The sequence below is a fragment of the Daphnia pulex genome, chromosome 3 (assembly GCF_021134715.1).
Source record: "Daphnia pulex isolate KAP4 chromosome 3, ASM2113471v1".
NCBI lineage: Eukaryota > Metazoa > Arthropoda > Branchiopoda > Diplostraca > Daphniidae > Daphnia > Daphnia pulex.
This window is the reverse complement of record NC_060019.1, coordinates 13,109,381-13,126,805: the sequence shown is the minus strand read 5'-3', so window position 1 is coordinate 13,126,805 and position 17,425 is coordinate 13,109,381. Positions and strand designations below refer to the sequence as shown.

The following is a 17,425-nucleotide window of genomic DNA, read 5'->3' as shown; positions in this document are numbered from 1 at the left end:
CGAAATTAATTCGAAAAACCAAAAAGAGAAAGAAACGAAAGGAAAAACATTTGGAAGTGAATGGCAGTTATGAGTTAATCAACAACTACTGCTTAGGAAGAAGTAAATCTAAAATCGCGACCGTTTTACGTTTTGACGATGATGGAGCAACAGCCTGGCCTTGAGAGTACCCACAATAATCGTCTCCCGGAGCGAAGCCAAAGGTGTAATACCCTCGGCTGCCAAATAAATCCACTGCGGCTAGTGGGGATCAACCTAAACAACTGCTGTATTATTATTATTTGTGTTTTTTTAACATAAGAGCATTTGGAGATAATGAGTTGTAACTGAAGATAAAACTGGCGACTTCATTGGGGTTTTGTTTGTGTCTTTTTTTTTGTCTTTTGTTGGGATTCATTTCATTAGTGAAAATTAAAAAAATCTTAGTCGACACTGATTTGGCCCATGGGTTTCAAGTCGGGGGAGACCTCGAACATGCAACCGGTAGCGTCAACAACTTCTTGGACGGTGACACCTTCGGCTAATTCAGTGAGGACAAGTCCTCGGCCCTTGGCTACTTCGAAAACAGCCTGGAATGGAGCATAAACGTTTCGGCTGTGTAAGTAACAAACATTTGGAATTGCAGAAATTTCCCCAAAAGACCCACCTTCTCTGTGATAATCATGTCGACGCACTCCTTTCCAGTCAACGGTAATGTGCACTCTTCGAGAATCTTGTGAGCACCTCCTTTGGCAGTGTGTTCCATGGCGATGACGACTTTCGTTCCAGGTGCAGCAACCAAATCCATAGCACCACCTTTGGAAGTGGAAAACAGTAAACACGTGAAACAAGGAAAATTTTAGCATAAAAGAAAATGGGCTTGGTGGGTTTTCTCGCTCGTTTCTCGGTCCGTTAGGCGGCACACGTCAACACAAAAATTTAAGAGAGAGTATCGTTGTTTATCGCGTACCCATTCCTTTCACTAGGCGTCCCTTGAAACAAATAACACATGGGATTAGTTTTTCGAAATTGTTATAGGATTAATCAACTGATTTACTGGAATCATCCAGTTGGCGAGATCTCCGTTACTGGAGACTTGCATAGCGCCCAAAATGGTGAGTTGGACGTGTCCGCCCCGAATCATGGCGAAGCTCTCATCGCTGGAGAAATAAGCTCCGCCAGGCAAGACGGTCACAGTCTCTTTGCCAGCGTTAATCAAATCAGGGTCCTGTTCTCCGGCATTGGGGAAGGGGCCTAGGCCTAAGATGCCGTTTTCGCTCTGCAAAACTACACTCATGCCAGGTGGAATGTAGTTGCTTGCCAACATCGGCATGCCAATCCCCAAATTGGCTGAGACAGGGGGGAAAAAAAGAAGGCTAATTAAGACCATGTTAAAGATGCAAATAGAAAGAAAGATATCTTACACACCGAACATTCCGTCTTTGAATTCCAAGGCTGCTCGCCGCACAATTCGTTCTCTCATCAAATGTGCAGGACTAGTTGCAGCGGCAGACTTACCACCGGAGGTTTTCTTCACCGTGACTTTCTATTTTCAAAATCAGTGAGGGGTTAGTATGGCCCAAACTCATAAAGGAAACATTTTTGATTACCTCGATGCGTTTCTCGAATTTCGAGCCCAAGAGAACCCTTTGAACATAGATAGATGGAACATGAACATCTTCTGGTGGAATGGTACCGTTCTCAACAATTTCTTCAACCTCGGCAATTGTTATTTTTGCTGCCTTGCACATTGTTGGGTTGAAATTGCGAGCAGACTTCCTGCAGATAAAATTTGACAGTTCCAATTAGCGGTAGGTAAACGAAAATGTGGGGTTTATTGTAATATATAATTCAACTTTCCAATTATTACCTGAAAACCAAGTTTCCTGCTTTGTCAGCTTTCCATGCCTTAACTAAGGCAAAATCTCCTGTAATTGCTTCCTCCATAATATAATCTGATCCATTAAAGTTCCGACTCTCCCTCGGGGCGCTCTGCTGTACAACCTTGCCACCAGGACCATATCGAATGGGTGACCCACCTAAATGAATTTAATTTATTATTACTTAACCACTAACATCAAATTAAAAAATGAATTGTACCTTCGTGCACTAGTGTACCATATCCGGTTGGTGTGAAAAATGCTGGAATTCCTGCACCTCCTGAAATGTTGCAAAAGGAAGACATGTTAAGTCTATTACTCATTATTTGAATTTTCTTCTGTGATTACCAGCTCTGATTCGTTCTGCCAAAGTTCCTTGTGGTGTCAGCTCCAAGAGAATCTCTCCTGAAAGATATTGTCTCTCGAATTCTGCATTCTCACCAACATACGAGGCAATCACATGGCAAATCTGTCGCTGCTTTAGAAGGAGACCCAGGCCAAAGTTGTCCACACCACAGTTGTTACTGACCACAGTTAGGTTATTGACTTGGGACTCCAAAAGACCAGAAATCAGATTCTCAGGTATACCACACAATCCAAATCCTGGCACAGAATGTTGGTTAGTTCATGATTGGAAAATGAGTCGGTATCAATAGTTTACCTCCAACTAAGAGCTTTGATCCAGATGGAATATCTTTCACTGCTTCTAAAGAGTTCTCATAAAACTGAGCTCTTTTTTTATTACTGGTACTAAAGGAATTCGCCTAAAGGAGCAAACAACCAAAATAAAAATCGTGTGAACCAGTGTAGGCCTACGTGATGTTTCTTAAAAAACAAGTTTATCAACTAGAATTCTAACCTGATCATATAAAATTCTGTGAACACTTACAAGTTTATGTTGGTTCAGAGATAGGAGTGCTACAGAATTAATAGAAATTTTCTTAGAAAACGAAATACTGCGAAAGAGCGCCATAATGTATGATCTGGATTGAGAATTACGCCGCACCTGCGATCACCTTGAATCCTTTTGCGACGACTGCAGTTATGAATCTGCATGGTTATCGTAGTCTGCTATTTCAACTTCCGAGGGAAAACAGCGGGAAAACAAATAGAACTACTTCTTCATCCTTAGCAATAGTCGTTTTACTAAACGCGCCAAAACGTTTCGTTGTCTGCATCTCCGGAAGTGATTTAGTTCCCTCAAGGTAGTTTGATCTTCATACTTCATTCGTTATTATACTTCTTTGAAAACAAAACTTTTAACAGGCAATACTCAAAATTTCAATTTTAGTCATGCAGTATCCTGTCAAATCTTCAATCCGAGTTATCGGAACGATGCTCTTGGCTCGTGAATACGATAACGAAGATGTCTGTATCATGGGTTATCCTCAAGAGGTAAATTTTATGTTCAATTGTATTTGAAATTATTTATTTTTAACTTTCTTTTCCTTGTGACATTGTAATCTTATATTCTATAATTGTGTTTGTCACAGGTTGCAAGTAATGGTCGCCAGTTCATGTTGAAAACTACTGATCAGAAAAATATCCCAGTGGTTTTGTCGCAGCCAGTGAGAAATATCTCAAATAGATTTTAAACATTAGTATTATACTATACATGTTATGTTCTCTTCAGTTAGGGGAGCATCTTGATGGCATGGTGCAAATCAGAGGGAAGTTTGATGGACAGCGGATCCAAGCTGAAAGTTACAATTTGCTTTTACCAGAACTGACTCGGGATTTTGGTGAGCTAAATATTTTAAACTTATTGACAGAACATTATTTATTTATTTTGCTCTTTTTTTCTTTTTTTTTATAGATGATAACACCTACAATGAAGCTGTCAAATTCCTGAGTAAGTGATTTATGGGAACTACGTGTGACTCTGTGAGATTGTAATTGTGTCAACTGCTGAAGAAATAAACCTTGTGAAAACTATTCCTAATGTCATAATTTTACCTTTTTGTGTAATATTTCTTAATGGAAAGAGCCACAGATGACCCAGCCATTTAGACCATCCAATATAGTATTTTGAACCTCATCAACACGCTAATAGTTTGGTTTTACTTTTAGTTATAAGATTTCATATATATATACAACTCAATTAGTTGTTTATTACTGAGACAATGAAATCTAGATTCGACACTTATTAGCAGAAATTATATCATACATAACAGTGTACCAAAACAAAACGTGAATATAATAAATTGGATATTTTTAGTTTAAAATCCACTTTGAGCACGAGTTACGGCTTACGGCTACGCGTGGCCATGCGCTTCGGAAAATCCAATCCATCAGCAGCTTCCTCCTTCAAAACAAAATTTAAGGTAAGTAATAAGAACACTCGTTTCAATATTAATTAACTTTACCTTCGTTGACGACGGCAGGAGAATATCAGGGCATTTTGCATTGTACAGTCTTCTCTTGCTTGATCCCAGAGTACTGGCTTCCAAGCTAGGATCTTCCTCAAGATGTGGGGCAGAAAAATGAGCTGGATGCGCCACATCTTCACAATCAGACTTGGGCTTGCGTGGTTTTCTAGTGGAGGTCCTAAAGAAGGAAAAACATTTTAAAATTCAATTTAAATGTAAGCCAAACAATTAATTGAACATACTTTGTGGAGCTTGGTAGTGCGGCAAACTCCGTTTTAAGTGTTCGTCTACTTCGTGTACTACCGCATTGGCTACCTGTTTCAGATTTGTTCTCTTCCACTTCCTTTTGCATAGAATCCTGCAATAATAATGTTAATGTGACGACCTCTGCATTCGATTTTGAATAGTAACTTACAGGTGAAGCAATTTTCTTGGGACGACCTCGTCTAGATTTAGCTGGAGTTGGTGTAACCATCAGCGAGCCGTCGTCCTGATGCTGAAAATAAAAAGAAACTTTTAGTGTCAGATAAACATGAAAAGACTCAAATCCATATACGCCTTACCAGTTCATCATCGGCCGGACCTTCTACTTTTATGATAGGCCCTTTATAGTTGACATGACCGCTCAGTATGGACTTCAGCTCTAAAAGGGCATACGTAAACGTGCTGTATGTTAGACAATCTCACAAACAAAATTGAATATCCTACCATTTTCCAAGCGATTTATGTCTCCATTTTTCTCCATCAACACGCGCTCGTTTTGCTGTTTCATGTCTTCTATAATAAGATTCTTCTTTTCTAGTTCTTTGATTACGGATTGGGTTTCATTTTCCTTTTCCTTTAGGGCAATTTCCTGAGAAAAAACAGAATTAAAATCAAAATCAAAACTCGTGTGTTACAAGCAGTTACATGATCGACCAGTCGATTCTGAATATCTGTTAAACTCAAAGTCTGATTTTCAAGTTCGACAATTCGCTTGGAAAGAGAATCACATTTTTGCGATTTTAGTTTCAACTTCTCTTCAACCTATTAAAACAAAATTATTTGAAAAAAGTGATAATGATATGCAAAACAATAATTACTGATTGAATGGTTTCGCTCAACTCGTCCGCACGTCTCATGTGCTTCAACATTTCTTTTGTGAGCTTCTCATTGTTTTTTTCAAGTTGATCACGCTTTTCATTGAACTCTTTTTCCAGTGCGAGTTTATCGTCTTCTTTCAACCGTTTCATGGCTACCAATTTTTCTTTCAATTCCAGCAGCTCAGCTTCTTTACTGGAAATTTCTGAAACGGATCCAGCAGTACTATTCGAAGCACATTTCAAATCTTCCTTCAAACGTTTGAGCTCTTCTTTTAACGCTGCTTCTCGACTGCGACTTTCTTCCAACTGGATTTGTAACTTTTCGTATTGTTCCTTAAAAGAAAAATAATAATTAAAAAGAGTGTTTCCTCCCGGAATGCTTTACACAATAATTACATCTGAAACCTGACACTCATTCCGGATCTGGTCTACTTCCTTTTCCATTTGAGACTTCCCCAGTTGAACCCGAGCAAGAGTAGCGGCTAAAGTTTTAAGCTCTTCCTCCAGTAAACCTCGTTCACGTTTGATTGTTTTTAGCTGACCAATCTGAATTGTTAGCTCTTCAATTGTATACTCGTATTCCGCCATGGTTTTCCGGAATTCGGCATTCTCTTTAGTAAGTTTAGCCTGCAAAATTAATAGAATCATTTATTTGAACAACAATTTAAATTTAAAATGAAAATGTACCTTGGCGTCTTTCATATCGCTCAAATTTTTGTGCATCCTTTCGTTTTCTTCCAATAAGTGAGATTGACTACCTTCGTCGTGTTTCCGTTCAGTACTGGAAATTTCAATGTCCTTTTTCAAATGAGATATCTGATCAAGAAGGCTTTCTCTTCGAGATCTCATTTCTTCGTTGGCTTCCTAATATATTTCGATACACATTACGTAAATACTTGTTTACCAAGACAACCAATAATAAATTACCTTAAGAGTTGTTATTTCTTCTTTAGAAATACTGAGTTGAATCTGAACTTTCGAAAATCGGTCGCGCAAATTTTTCAGTTCCTCTTGAATCGCATCACCTTTGACTTCGATGCAATCTTTGCGACTCAACTCCCTTTTGAGGCACTCGATTTCGTCTTGGCGCTTTTCCAGTTTAGCTTCAGCCTCAAGCAGTTGCTTCTGCAGTTCTTCACACATAGTGGATACCATACTTGCATTAGTTTGATCCTTAATATGCGATTCGAGATCTCGAATTCGTCTCTTTGCTTCACGTAATTCTGTGTTAAGATGCCCGAACTGGCCATTCGCTTTCATTAACTTTTCTTCTAGATTCACGAGTTCCTCTTCCCTGACGTCAAGTCTCTCATTTGCATTAGTCAAAAGTAGATTGCTTTGTTCCAATTCCGCCTATTACGTAGTAACGAGATATTTAGAAAACGAAATTTGATATTTCAAACGGTAAATACCTGGACATCTGATAACGTTTCCTTAGTCTGCTCGAGTTCTTTCAACAAACGTTCATTTTCTTGCTGAACTATAGTCATCTCCTCACATTTAGTGTGGTATTCCAATACGGCTTCATTGAGCATTTCATCTTTCGAAGATAACTGTTCTTTCAGTTTAGCCAAATTATTAACGTGCGGTTCGTCAACGTCTTCTTCATCCTCAACCTCAGGGCCACAAAAGTTGATTTTTGGTTTAGAAGCCGCCGCCACTTCAAACTGGAGTCGAGTCATCTCCTTCTGCAAATTTCCTTTACTTTCTTCACTTGCCTAATTGACAACAGAAAAAAAAACTGTTTTGAAAACTTATCTATAATACTTTCATAACTCTATTTACCTTAAGACTATCTTTAAGCTTTTCGAGCTGCTCTTGTAGATGTTGATTTGAATCTTGTAGAATTTCTATTTCATCGTCTTTGTCTTTGAATTTCAAAGCCATGTGTTCAAGGTCTTCTTCATTAGTTTTCTTGCGCTTTTTATTTTTCACGTTGCTGTTTATAAGCGTAGCCATAAGGTCCACTCGGTTTTCGCAAAACTCTTCGTAGCGCGCCTTTGTGTCTTCATATCGCTGATTCCACGACTTTTCCATCTTAGTGACAATTTCTATCCATTCGTTGCAACATTCATCACGAACCTAAGTAAAAAAGAAACGTAGAAAACTATGGATTAAAAAGAAACTTATGAAAAAACCCAAACTAGCCACTGAGTGATTATCGCGGAGTAGCATCATACCTTCTGTTCGTTTTCTTCCCAGTCAGCTTTAAGCAGAGCAAGTTCTTCTTCTAATTCTTGAATCCGCTCTTGAGAGTCATCTTCTTCACCAATGGCCTGGAACGTCGACGTCTCTAGCACTGACGCCCTGGCACTTAAAATACTGATTGATTTGCGAACGTACTGTTGAAACTTTGATGGACGCAAAGGTGGAGCGAATTGGCTACTGGATATATCAGCAACTGAAGCGTCACGATCCGGCTGAATGATTATTTCTTGAGCTAAGGCGCCAAATTTGAGAACATGAAGAGTTTCGTCACACAAGTTTGCAGAGGGACTGACATTCACAAACATGGCGGCTCTACCCTGACCTACAAAAGATGTAGAGATAAAAATCTCAGCATGAGGGATAGTTTAGTTAATATCTCACCAGAAAAAAAGTGTTGCAGGATTCGCGTCAATTTAGACTCTCGATACGGAATCATTGTTGTTTTATTGCTGGAGTTTTGTTGATTACTTCTCATAGCGTCGATGCAACGACCAAGTATCAAGAGTGAAGTATTGATGTTTCCGGCTTCTTTTAGCCGTTCACCTTTACTTTGAGTCTTTGTTGTTCGTTCCATTCCAGCAAGATCGACAAAGGACATCATGTGGATGGCAGCTTCACTTGGCTCGTCGCAATGGTTTGTTCGAATTAGCTTAACCGTAAAGATGCAATGAGATCGACTGGAATTGTGGTTCAACTTGGTAGCAGCGAAGTGTAAGTTCTCTTTTCCAAAAAGCAAAACTCGGACAGCTTCATCAGCAGTACGGACGCAAATCTCTTTAAGGCCTAGTAAACAATAAATTATTTAAAAAATGATTTACACAATATTAAATAGCACACGATACCTTTAACAAAGAATTTCCCCTTGCGATCTTCAGTAATACGCAAGGCTACTCGTTTCTTCTTTTTGTCACATCCATCCAGTAGATCAAAGGCTTGTTCATTATAAATTTCGCAGTACGATACCCAAACTGAAAAATAATCTTGAGGGTGTTGAAGAGCGCAAACTGTCTCATCTCGAGCTCGAATATTCCAGTCCTTCAGCGATCCACTAGATACTGAGGAAATGCTGTCCTTGGTGTCGGATGAGTCGAGATCGAATCCCCTCATCAAAATTGTCCTGAAAGTAACAGCATTAAGATTTTTTTTTTTTTTCAAATTTGCTATTTTTAACAACTTTGCAAAAGGAGAAAATACTACCTCTCCAACTCTTCTGCTTCAATTTGGTTAAGATTCAGTTTCATGACTTCATTAAGAGCAAGTGGCTTTAGGACAGGATTCTTAAGTAGTCTATCTTCCAGGCTGTTGAATACAACATCCAAAGAGCGAGGAATTAAACCTGCATCTCTGATATTGCCCAACATGGTGTAGGTTTTGCCTGCACTAGTCGCTCCATAAGTGAAAAGCAGTGCATTTTTGCCCATCAAGAAATCTTGTACTAAATTAAGTGCAGAGTCTTTGAAAAGATGTTCCTGTTTCACTGTTGCATCATAAATCTTGTTGAATTTAAATTTCTGCAAAGTTTTTGTTCCAGAGTTGTTCCTGTTCTTGAAGGAAACAGAATCTTTTGGTGGAGTGACAATAATGTGATTTCCGGTGATAGATAAAGTGCCCTTTTTCTCATCACATGGCTTTATTCTGACATAGACTTGCATTTCATCATGCAGATCCATAAAATCTTTGTGCAGGTTACGAAGTGGAGTTGGATGTGCAATAGAAGAGTCTCTCATGCTAGTAACAAAGCTTGCTGGTATGCGAACAGCATACTCAATAGCAGTTAGGCTTGTTCTATCCGCCATCTGTTTTTCACAATAATAAATAAAACTTGTAATGACAAAAGTGACAAAAGGTTGAAGATGAAAATAGTTGCAAAAATTTAACATTCATTTAAGTGAAACTGTTGTACAATTACTTACTTTAAGAATTGGTATAAAAACGAGGTAATACTAACAAAAGTAAAGTGAAGCTAAGGAGTCTCGATGCGAAAGTATAAGTAACCCAAAACTTGTGGACAAAATGTGATTCGTGAGTTTTTACGATTGCCAAAAAAGCCCAACCGTTTTCGTGAAGGGCCGACGACTGTCTCACTCACCGCCAAATTTAAAAACTGAGTTTGTCTAAAACACACCGTTGCCAAACAGCTAATAATATTTGAGCGCGGCTTGCAGTTGCCAGTTCGCGGTTCGCCCTCGCCCAGTTGCATTTGCAAGCAACAAAACAAAATCACAAAAAGTTAAAAATGTGATCAGCCAACAGTAATATTTTTTTACGAACGTCGACACACATATTCAAAAATTTTTAATTCCCCAAAAAAAAGAATTCCATATTAACCCAGAGCTATAGACTCTGATTAACCAGAGCAGAACCAGAGCTATAGACTCCGGAGACTATAGCTCTGATAACGAATCACGACAATTTGTTTCTTTTCTTGACCGTTTGGTCGTTCGTTTAGTCAGGCGCAGTGAAGTATGAGTGTGTACTAGCCAGGTAGAATACCGCTCCAAAATACCGTCCCTTTTGCTAATTTTAATAGAAACTCAAATTTATTCATATCCTAATTGTGTCTGTGTCTTTAGTGACTCGATTACTCATCACTCTGAAAGAACAGCGCCATCTCAACCAAAAGATGGTGCGTTGGAGTAGGACACTAGGACAGCTTCGTCGAACCCTATGGAAATCTAACATCAACCCACGTCATTCGGGAAATTATTTCGATCTTAAGCGGTTGAAATGATGGCAAAATAGATGATAGAAATCCTGGAATCGGCCATTTCAAGAATTACCAGTCCACTATAATTAACATTAACGGTTTAATATCATAGTACATTCCACCAGGATATGTATTCATTCAAATTATATGGATACATGTTGGATAAGTTAACCATATAGTTGCAATTGATGCCCTTTCAACCCAAAACGACAACTTAAAGACCACACTTCATTGGACGCGGAGTCATAAATTGTTTTACAATTTCATCAGTTATCTTTTTCCTACTTTCTTGATGACTGGTAACGATCGGTGTAAGCACAGCAATTAGTTCAGCTTTAATTTCGCCAGTCAACATTGCCCCGCTGGTATAATCTTCACGAATTTTCTCAAGCCGAGCATCATCTTCCAAAAAGAAGGTCAAGTATTTGTAGGAAATATCAACTTCACAATTTCCACCAAGTCGTCGATGCTCCTCAACCGAAGTCTGGCCACCCGAAAAGGCGTACTTATTCACCTGGTAAGGGCACGTGATGAGTCAAATGCTACCACAAGTATTTCTCGGAATGTTACCTTAGTTTTCAATGCTTTAGGTGTATCAGTTAAAAAAATAGACGAATTTGCATCACTCGCGGACATTTTAGTCTGAGCGCCTTGTAACGCAGGGAAAAAAGTGCTATGGATTAAAGCCGGTTTGGGGCAACCCAGACGCGGCGCGACATCCCTTGTCATCCTGAAATAGGTATCCTACGAAAAAGAAGACAACCTCATTAGATAGAACCATCAGTCTATTACAACATGGTATTAGAATGAACTCACTTGGTCAATAGCGCAGGGAATTAAACAGGGGATATCCTTGCGATTGCCGAAAATAAACGGAAAAGAGTTCGAAAATGCAGGAGCAGCCTGGGTCGCTGGGAAGCTTATTTTCCCGATACAGTCGCTATCCCCAAATCCAAAGTTACCTTTAATCTGATTAACAGTGACACGTTTTTGGATTCTAATCATGTTTTGATAGAACTCCGGGCACTGTCTACATACAGAATAAAAATTCCACCAGGATTGGAATTAAATTAATCAAATTAGCATATTACACGATGATTTGAACTCTTACCCGATGAACGTAAAGTCGGAAAATATAAAGGTTTTTTCTACATCAAAACCCAGTGCTATAATGTCTTTAGCATTCTCTACTGCAAGCTTTTGAGTCTCCTCCAATGTAAGATCTTTCCAGAGGTATTTTTCATCGTCTGTCAACTGAATCACCAAAGGAACATTAAACACTTCTTGTAGGTACCTGTTTTATAAATGATGAGGAATATTTAAAAAACAATTCTGTAATATTATATTGTTTACAATCTCACTTTGTGAACACAAATGGGATCAAATGACCCATATGAATTGAAGAAGAAGACGGTCCTCTTCCAGTATAGAGGTAAAACGGCTTCCCTTGCTCATGAAGGGTAAGTATAGTGTGTAAATCACGATGAGAGAAAAAAACTCCTCTTTTCAGCAGGTGGTGGGCTGGCTTGCCGGTAACCTTTTCAAAGCGCTCTATTAAAGCTGAATCTATTCTGGTACATCCAAATCTCTCTGTCAGCAATAAATCAATTTGAAATGTTGGCTTGGGAAATATGTTATTTTCTCTTACTTATCAACTTTTCGTAATCAATGCCTTTAACTGAACTCCCAACGACATTCCAGGGGTCCACAAAGTCTTCCTCTCCATCAACTGTTGGTTTCTTTGTAAGGTCCAAAGCTTCCATCGTGTCTGCTAATGTTTCTGTCATTACGACTATGAAATTCAACAAAATTGAAATAATTTGAAATTGATAAATGTTTTCATAAGCTATTACTTTGCTGATGTAACTAGCGGCAGTTTCGTGGTTAACTTTTCGCACGACTTCCTGGTCTGAAAAAATGTCTTGTCTGCTAGAAAAAAATCAACATAATAATGAGATCTGGCAACTATTTTCAATTCAGTCGACGTTAAACAGCACGTGTAAATGTCACTTGTCTGAAAATTTTGTATTAATCATTTAATTACGGAAGAATACAGAAAAACAGAAGTTATAACACATTTTTCATCATGGTAAGTTTGTTTTTCTTTATGAAAATTATACTTCACCAATTTTTCCGTCAAATTTACTTCAATTCTTTTGTATTAGCCAAAAGACAAGCGCACCAAAAAGTTTGCAACAATGAAGCGAATGATATCTGCTAACGATCCTAGAATGTAAGTCCATAGTTTATTTTACCTTTTATTTTATTGTGATTTAAAACAAGCTTTAAAAATCATAGAAAAGAAAAGAACAAGATTGTAAAACCAAAAGAGAAGAAAATTGATCCACATGAACTGAATGTCCATCAAGTGTAAGTAGTTGGTTTCAAGAAGACCCTTAATACTCAATCTTACATAATTATGTTTTTATTACAGCACTCAAGCTTCGTCAGCACTGTTTTTTCAATACAATACACAACTTGGTCCACCATACCACATTTTAATGGACACCAATTTCATCAACTTTTCGGTTAAAAACAAAATGGACATTGTGCAGTCTCTAATGGATTGTCTTTACGCAAAGTGTGAGTTAATGTGACTAAACAATATTTTAAGTATTTGAACTATTTTATGATAAATTCATCAATGTAACAGGTATACCTTACATCACTGACTGTGTCATGGCTGAGCTTGAGAAGCTTGGACCCAAATACCGTATTGCTCTCAAGATCATTAAAGATCCAAGATTTGAAAGACTTACCTGCACCCATAAAGGCACCTATGCTGATGACTGCATTGTGCAAAGAGTAACTCAGGTACTTATTTTACATATATTCATCTTTGTTTATTACATGAAATAGTAATTTTTTTTTCGTTTGTCCTAACTAGCACAAGTGTTATATCGTCGGTACATGCGATCGTGACTTAAAGCGACGAATTAGAAAAATTCCAGGCGTGCCACTTATGTTCCTTTCTCAGCATCGGTACACAGTAGAGCGCATGCCCGACGCTTACGGGGCTCCAAAGTAAAAATTGAATTGTTTTTGAAATTTGAATAATAATACACCGTGACACGAATTGGTAAAGCCGTAAAAACGTGATAATTTTTATTGATTCTGTACAGTACGCCGTACAGTAATGATGTCACGAAACGACTACAACCCATAATAGTTTCTTTTTCCAAACAAAAAAAAATATTTTCATAATTACACAAGTTGTAAAGTGACACATACATTAGTGTAACGATAATAGATGCTATTTTAGGCTACCAAATGAAGGGCTTCACTCGTCAAGGACATATTCTGCAATGGAAAACAAAACCGTTAGCCTTTTGTTCAAACAAGTTGCTTATTAAATGTTGAATTATACTTTGTCAGAACGGGGCCTCCATGATGCGGTCAACGACATTTTGCTGTCAGAGAAATCTTCTTCGTCACTCGAGAATTTCTCAAGTGGGCAAGGCCTAATTTGCGCGCCCAAGTCGGCCAATAAGGCAGCTAAAACCGGCTCGGAAACTGAAGCGATTTGATGAGCTGTATAACCAGAGTAGGTTTCGGCTTCGGTTTGTGCGCCACACTGGGACACTAGGAAGTGCAGCATCGCTGGATGCCGGCGTTCAACTGAATAGTGCAGTGCTGTTCGTCCATATTTGCCTTCCTATAATAAATTGAAAAACAATCATGAAATATCCTCTTTTCCAAATTGAAATGTGCGAAATATTATTTACCATGGCGTTGACGTTAGCTCCGAAGCAGCAAAGTAATTTCGCTATAGAAACATGTCCGTTCATGGCCGCAAGGTGGAGCGGCATCTGACCTGTTGATTAAAAAATAGAAAACACAAATTAAATCAACTCGTCGTGTAACAATGAAGTTCGTGATTGACATTTACGTAGCAGAATATTGAAATAAAACATTGAATTCGAACTGAAGCGTCGTTTTCAAATTCAGCTGCTGTTTTTTTTTCCTCCTATTTTTCCTTGAGAGAAAGGAGCATGAAATGCACGAGGATATAAATAGCTGATCACGCTTGAACTAGGGGAAATTCCCTTCTCCCCTATGCCCGTCAAAGTCTGCACCGCCTTTCAATTCTTAAGTTATGCTACGAAGGACTCGTAATCCAGGTGGGTCATGGGTATTCCCAACTTCCCTTTCGTGGAGAGTAAACAGAATTTGGTGCAATTCTGGGGATCATATAATAAGCCAAAGGTGGTGATATCACATGTCTAGAATGCATTCTGGCCTATCCGAAGGACATGAAAAGTGAGGGCACGTAGGTAGGTAGCGCAAACAAATTCAAATTCGTCATCAGTCAGTTTTATCACGACTGAACTTTCAAATTACATCAGTTTATGAGACTTGAGAGTAAATAAAGCCAGTCAACGAACTTGAATAACAAACTAGAAAACCAGCGCGGCCCAAACATGTGATTGTAGGTTTACCAATGGCCATTGGTTTTTCCTTATCGGAGATTATCATTTTGGAGCTCGGTCGGTTAACTGTACGGCGCTCACGGATGTTTGCAGCATATTTTCTTTCTAATCTCCCCAGATTTTTAATTTCATAACAACGTAAAGGTATTAAAAAATACCCGACCAACATGACAGCTGTGAATTTCGAAGCGTACGTGACGCTTCCCTGCGGCAGCTGGAAAAAGAATGCAGCCATTTGAAAGAGAAACGAAACATGCTGGGGAAAAACCAACCAAGGTTTACCAGTACATCGGTACCAACCAGTTCAGCCAACGCTCCAGGAGAAAATTTGGGAAATCCCAAGTATGGAAACGAGGAAGGTGGTGGGTGGGTGGCTGAAAGAAGGAGGCGGGTGGGTTTTTACACTAAACGTGACCGTATCGACAGTAACACGAAAAAACCAGGTCGCAAGGGGGTTCTGTTTTGTTTCTTTTTTGAACTTGACGAGTCCCTGCGCATTTGGCTCGACACAAGGGCCTCACCCCGTCACGTAATCAACTGAGAGTTGGAAAACCCCAAGTCATTCTGCGCACGTCACGTGACCTCGATACTTCAACTTCCCTTTTCCTCAACTTAAAACTAGATTCATCACTTTTGTGTGACAAATTATTTCCTGTCGTTGTTTGTGGATGCTGAAAGATTCAAATTATTATTCGAGGCATTTAAACCAGCGGGGGGTCATTTTAGCGACTGAAAGGTAACACTACAATGAAAGTGGATACAATGCGTATAGAGAGAGAGATGTGATTATCGCGTGATGAAAATCTGCTCGAGGCCATTACAAAAAAAATTACTCTGGGTATTTCCAGACTTTATCTGAATGCAATAGGAAAACAGAAGTTGAATAAGGGACTCACACCTCATCACCCACCCATCTACCCCTCCTTGGCGTAGTCTGATCCATGTAGAAATCGGGAAATTCCAAAATACTCTCATCACATGTGCACTCACGCAACGGCAAGATAACAAACACGACTCACGGCGTTCTTCTCCATAGGAAAGGGAATATGGGAAAATCCCACTCATCAAGGGGGTCTGAGCCTGCCAAAATTCAAGTGGTACCAAAGTGAACAGAGGAGGTCGAATCAAATTTCTCAAGGACAATCTGATGGCGCCAAAGGAGGAAGTTGTCACTACCATACAAGAACCAACCCCCCGAAGCTACTGCCTTCTCCCCCAAAATTCCTTAGAAATCCTTGTTCTTTTCTGCAAACAAAAATTACGTATGCGACTTACCATCGTAATTTTTCTGTTCCAAGTCCTGTGGCAGAGGTTGTGGGACAATGTGCAACGGTAACAAAGCGGATTGGCGTTCTTCGTGACTGACGGGTAGGAGCAAGGCGTGGGCACAATCAACATGCCCATCACGACAGGCCAAATGTAGTGGTGTATTGCCTAAACGATCTCGCAGCAGGACCGATGCGCCCCCGACCACTAGCCGGCGAACCAAAGGCGCCTGATTCGTTAAAACTGCCAAATGAAGTGGCGTCTGTGATGATAAAAGTTACAAGATGTATAAACGTCACGTCATTTTGCAGGGTTTTTTTTTTTTTTTTACTACACACCTGCAAATATTTGTTGGGGATTTCTAGCAGACGAGGGTCGGGTAGAATCCTAACCAGGCTGAAAACCACTTCGATAAACCCCTGGAGCACGGCCAAATGCAACGGTCTACAGAAATAAATATTATTATCTTACTATTTGGTGTGGGTCAGTATTGCTTGCACAATTTGGACTTACGTATCTCCATCCTCATCCTGTCTAAGTAGGTCACGCAGGGTTATCCTTCTTGGAAGTTCTTTCTGGGGTTTTACCGGACTGCTCAAATTATTTATTTTCCCAGATTTGTAATCCAAGTTGATCTCGTTGACACTGAACTGTGCAGCACTTTTGAGCTTCATGCTGTCTTGTTCGTCTGAAAGATTTATGGAGCTGGAGGTTATCACAGCAGAATCCTCATTGATGTTGACTCCAGATAGAAAGCCAGAATCGGAATTTAGCTTTCCAGAGTAGTTATTTTCACAAAATTTGGTGGATTCTTCAAATGTTGATTGATGGGGGAATGATACCCTTCGGTGGCACTGAGCTCCGTCAGCAACCACTTCATCAGCTATCATGAAATCTTCTGAATGCCACATACCTGACACGAAAAAAAGAGCAGAGAAAAAAAAAGACCATTAGATCAACTACTGAAAAATGCTAAACCAAATGGTTTTTCATTTTAAGTGAACTAACGCCAGTACGCGTTGGTAACAAAGTAAAAACTTTCTCGCGTTGTAGGTCCCGTAATGTATACCGTTGCCCAAACATGACTTTAAATTCACTCTGAAGCACACTCAATTTACCTTTCAATTGCTCACGATCCTCTGATCTTGCCTAGCAAAGAATTGATTTCGATCTGTTGGGGACCGATGCTATTTTTAGGATTTGTGTAGATGGATGAGACGGAGTTGGAAAAACACGACGACGCACTAGTCAGACTCTTTCTCTCACAACAGCCAAGTTGATTGTGTCTATTGGCATCCGTCTGCTGTAGCTCTTTATGTGGTGGCGCCCTCTCTCTCTCGCTGCGCCCAGGAGGCAATTTTGGCTATCCGGCCTTGGGAGAGTTGGGACCGGCTGATACGACGACGAAAGGGCAGGACTTGGGATTTTGGTATTTCCCCGATTCAATGGCCCCCCCACTTTATACACCTTTTTGTTTCTTTCTGCATTACGGTTATCTTCTGGA

At 39.4% G+C, this 17,425-nt stretch overlaps 6 protein-coding genes and 1 long non-coding RNA gene across 12 annotated transcripts; 3 read left to right on the top strand and 4 right to left on the bottom strand.

Annotated features, from left to right (window-relative positions):
* Window positions 1–250: 250 nt before the first annotated feature.
* On the bottom strand, window positions 251–2,918 carry LOC124189882 (succinyl-CoA:3-ketoacid coenzyme A transferase 1, mitochondrial-like). 2 transcript variants are annotated; one of them, XM_046582380.1, is made up of 11 exons: window positions 2,719–2,918; window positions 2,521–2,623; window positions 2,208–2,462; window positions 2,080–2,139; window positions 1,850–2,018; window positions 1,590–1,758; window positions 1,408–1,525; window positions 1,037–1,329; window positions 950–971; window positions 647–795; window positions 251–569 (listed from the first exon to the last, which is right to left on the bottom strand). In XM_046582380.1, the coding sequence occupies exons 1-11, from the start codon at window positions 2,830–2,832 to the stop codon at window positions 423–425; spliced, it is 1,599 nt and encodes a 532-aa protein (XP_046438336.1). In that variant the 5' UTR covers window positions 2,833–2,918; the 3' UTR covers window positions 251–422. The 2 variants fall into 2 exon arrangements, with proteins under 2 accessions (XP_046438336.1, XP_046438337.1); XM_046582381.1 differs by having other exon boundaries at window positions 2,749–2,918.
* Window positions 2,919–2,956: 38 nt separating this feature from the next.
* On the top strand, window positions 2,957–3,794 carry LOC124189883. Of its 3 annotated transcripts, none has more exons than XM_046582383.1 (5): window positions 2,957–3,064; window positions 3,126–3,254; window positions 3,353–3,427; window positions 3,493–3,601; window positions 3,676–3,794. In XM_046582383.1, the coding sequence occupies exons 2-5, from the start codon at window positions 3,153–3,155 to the stop codon at window positions 3,717–3,719; spliced, it is 330 nt and encodes a 109-aa protein (XP_046438339.1). In that variant the 5' UTR covers window positions 2,957–3,064; window positions 3,126–3,152; the 3' UTR covers window positions 3,720–3,794. The 3 variants fall into 3 exon arrangements, with proteins under 3 accessions (XP_046438339.1, XP_046438340.1, XP_046438338.1); XM_046582384.1 differs by having other exon boundaries at window positions 2,980–3,064; window positions 3,151–3,254; XM_046582382.1 differs by lacking the exon at window positions 2,957–3,064 and having other exon boundaries at window positions 3,076–3,254.
* A 150-nt stretch (window positions 3,795–3,944) lies between these two features.
* On the bottom strand, window positions 3,945–9,629 carry LOC124189879 (kinesin-like protein KIF20B). Of its 3 annotated transcripts, none has more exons than XM_046582374.1 (18): window positions 9,432–9,629; window positions 8,716–9,314; window positions 8,361–8,635; window positions 7,900–8,301; window positions 7,491–7,840; window positions 7,096–7,392; window positions 6,723–7,028; window positions 6,238–6,663; window positions 5,998–6,174; window positions 5,707–5,937; window positions 5,311–5,643; window positions 5,138–5,254; window positions 4,937–5,081; window positions 4,792–4,871; window positions 4,644–4,724; window positions 4,471–4,586; window positions 4,226–4,406; window positions 3,945–4,164 (listed from the first exon to the last, which is right to left on the bottom strand). In XM_046582374.1, exons 2-18 carry the CDS (start codon window positions 9,312–9,314, stop codon window positions 4,102–4,104), a joined length of 4,179 nt encoding a protein of 1,392 aa, XP_046438330.1. In that variant the 5' UTR covers window positions 9,432–9,629; the 3' UTR covers window positions 3,945–4,101. The 3 variants fall into 3 exon arrangements, with proteins under 3 accessions (XP_046438330.1, XP_046438331.1, XP_046438329.1); XM_046582375.1 differs by having other exon boundaries at window positions 5,716–5,937; XM_046582373.1 differs by having other exon boundaries at window positions 4,471–4,724.
* Window positions 9,630–9,814: 185 nt separating this feature from the next.
* Window positions 9,815–10,491, top strand: LOC124189878. The gene is made up of 2 exons (XR_006872703.1): window positions 9,815–10,002; window positions 10,092–10,491. It is a non-coding gene; the product is annotated as an uncharacterized LOC124189878 (long non-coding RNA).
* On the bottom strand, window positions 10,338–12,175 carry LOC124189873 (tryptophan--tRNA ligase, cytoplasmic-like). Its single transcript, XM_046582366.1, has 7 exons — window positions 12,079–12,175; window positions 11,874–12,017; window positions 11,587–11,815; window positions 11,337–11,519; window positions 11,042–11,255; window positions 10,796–10,969; window positions 10,338–10,739 (listed from the first exon to the last, which is right to left on the bottom strand). The coding sequence occupies exons 2-7, from the start codon at window positions 12,010–12,012 to the stop codon at window positions 10,440–10,442; spliced, it is 1,239 nt and encodes a 412-aa protein (XP_046438322.1). The 5' UTR covers window positions 12,013–12,017; window positions 12,079–12,175; the 3' UTR covers window positions 10,338–10,439.
* Window positions 12,173–13,301, top strand: LOC124189876 (rRNA-processing protein FCF1 homolog). The gene is made up of 6 exons (XM_046582370.1): window positions 12,173–12,314; window positions 12,391–12,458; window positions 12,524–12,595; window positions 12,660–12,808; window positions 12,879–13,039; window positions 13,113–13,301. The coding sequence occupies exons 1-6, from the start codon at window positions 12,312–12,314 to the stop codon at window positions 13,251–13,253; spliced, it is 594 nt and encodes a 197-aa protein (XP_046438326.1). The 5' UTR covers window positions 12,173–12,311; the 3' UTR covers window positions 13,254–13,301.
* Window positions 13,302–13,305: 4 nt separating this feature from the next.
* Window positions 13,306–17,218, bottom strand: LOC124189874 (NF-kappa-B inhibitor cactus-like). Its single transcript, XM_046582367.1, has 7 exons — window positions 17,040–17,218; window positions 16,435–16,834; window positions 16,260–16,365; window positions 15,931–16,183; window positions 13,951–14,039; window positions 13,593–13,880; window positions 13,306–13,525 (listed from the first exon to the last, which is right to left on the bottom strand). Exons 2-7 carry the CDS (start codon window positions 16,830–16,832, stop codon window positions 13,484–13,486), a joined length of 1,176 nt encoding a protein of 391 aa, XP_046438323.1. The 5' UTR covers window positions 16,833–16,834; window positions 17,040–17,218; the 3' UTR covers window positions 13,306–13,483.
* Window positions 17,219–17,425: the final 207 nt, after the last annotated feature.

What these genes read in the sequence shown, in the direction of transcription:
- LOC124189882 (XM_046582380.1), bottom strand. Translation starts at nt 2,832, where the DNA reads ATGGCGCTCTTTCGCAGTATTTCGTTTTCTAAGAAAATTTCTATTAAT. An exon ending in GGCAGAACGAATCAGAGCTG is followed by an intron (nt 2,140 to 2,207) that starts GTAATCACAGAA and finishes GCAACATTTCAG; the next exon opens with GAGGTGCAGGAATTCCAGCA. An exon ending in ACATGATTATCACAGAGAAG is followed by an intron (nt 570 to 646) that starts GTGGGTCTTTTG and finishes GCTCCATTCCAG; the next exon opens with GCTGTTTTCGAAGTAGCCAA.
- LOC124189883 (XM_046582383.1), top strand. Translation starts at nt 3,153, where the DNA reads ATGCAGTATCCTGTCAAATCTTCAATCCGAGTTATCGGAACGATGCTC. An exon ending in CAGTGGTTTTGTCGCAGCCA is followed by an intron (nt 3,428 to 3,492) that starts GTGAGAAATATC and finishes TGTTCTCTTCAG; the next exon opens with TTAGGGGAGCATCTTGATGG. An exon ending in AGAACTGACTCGGGATTTTG is followed by an intron (nt 3,602 to 3,675) that starts GTGAGCTAAATA and finishes TTTTTTTTATAG; the next exon opens with ATGATAACACCTACAATGAA.
- LOC124189879 (XM_046582373.1), bottom strand. Translation starts at nt 9,314, where the DNA reads ATGGCGGATAGAACAAGCCTAACTGCTATTGAGTATGCTGTTCGCATA. An exon ending in GAAGCAGAAGAGTTGGAGAG is followed by an intron (nt 8,636 to 8,715) that starts GTAGTATTTTCT and finishes TGTTACTTTCAG; the next exon opens with GACAATTTTGATGAGGGGAT. An exon ending in GGGGAAATTCTTTGTTAAAG is followed by an intron (nt 8,302 to 8,360) that starts GTATCGTGTGCT and finishes ATTGTTTACTAG; the next exon opens with GCCTTAAAGAGATTTGCGTC.
- LOC124189873 (XM_046582366.1), bottom strand. Translation starts at nt 12,012, where the DNA reads ATGACAGAAACATTAGCAGACACGATGGAAGCTTTGGACCTTACAAAG. An exon ending in ATCCCATTTGTGTTCACAAA is followed by an intron (nt 11,520 to 11,586) that starts GTGAGATTGTAA and finishes TTTATAAAACAG; the next exon opens with GTACCTACAAGAAGTGTTTA. An exon ending in TCCGACTTTACGTTCATCGG is followed by an intron (nt 11,256 to 11,336) that starts GTAAGAGTTCAA and finishes TTCTGTATGTAG; the next exon opens with ACAGTGCCCGGAGTTCTATC.
- LOC124189876 (XM_046582370.1), top strand. An exon ending in GAACTGAATGTCCATCAAGT is followed by an intron (nt 12,596 to 12,659) that starts GTAAGTAGTTGG and finishes TTTTTATTACAG; the next exon opens with CACTCAAGCTTCGTCAGCAC. An exon ending in GGATTGTCTTTACGCAAAGT is followed by an intron (nt 12,809 to 12,878) that starts GTGAGTTAATGT and finishes TCAATGTAACAG; the next exon opens with GTATACCTTACATCACTGAC.
- LOC124189874 (XM_046582367.1), bottom strand. Translation starts at nt 16,832, where the DNA reads ATGTGGCATTCAGAAGATTTCATGATAGCTGATGAAGTGGTTGCTGAC. An exon ending in CAGGATGAGGATGGAGATAC is followed by an intron (nt 16,366 to 16,434) that starts GTAAGTCCAAAT and finishes TTATTTCTGTAG; the next exon opens with ACCGTTGCATTTGGCCGTGC. An exon ending in GAGCTAACGTCAACGCCATG is followed by an intron (nt 13,881 to 13,950) that starts GTAAATAATATT and finishes AATTTATTATAG; the next exon opens with GAAGGCAAATATGGACGAAC.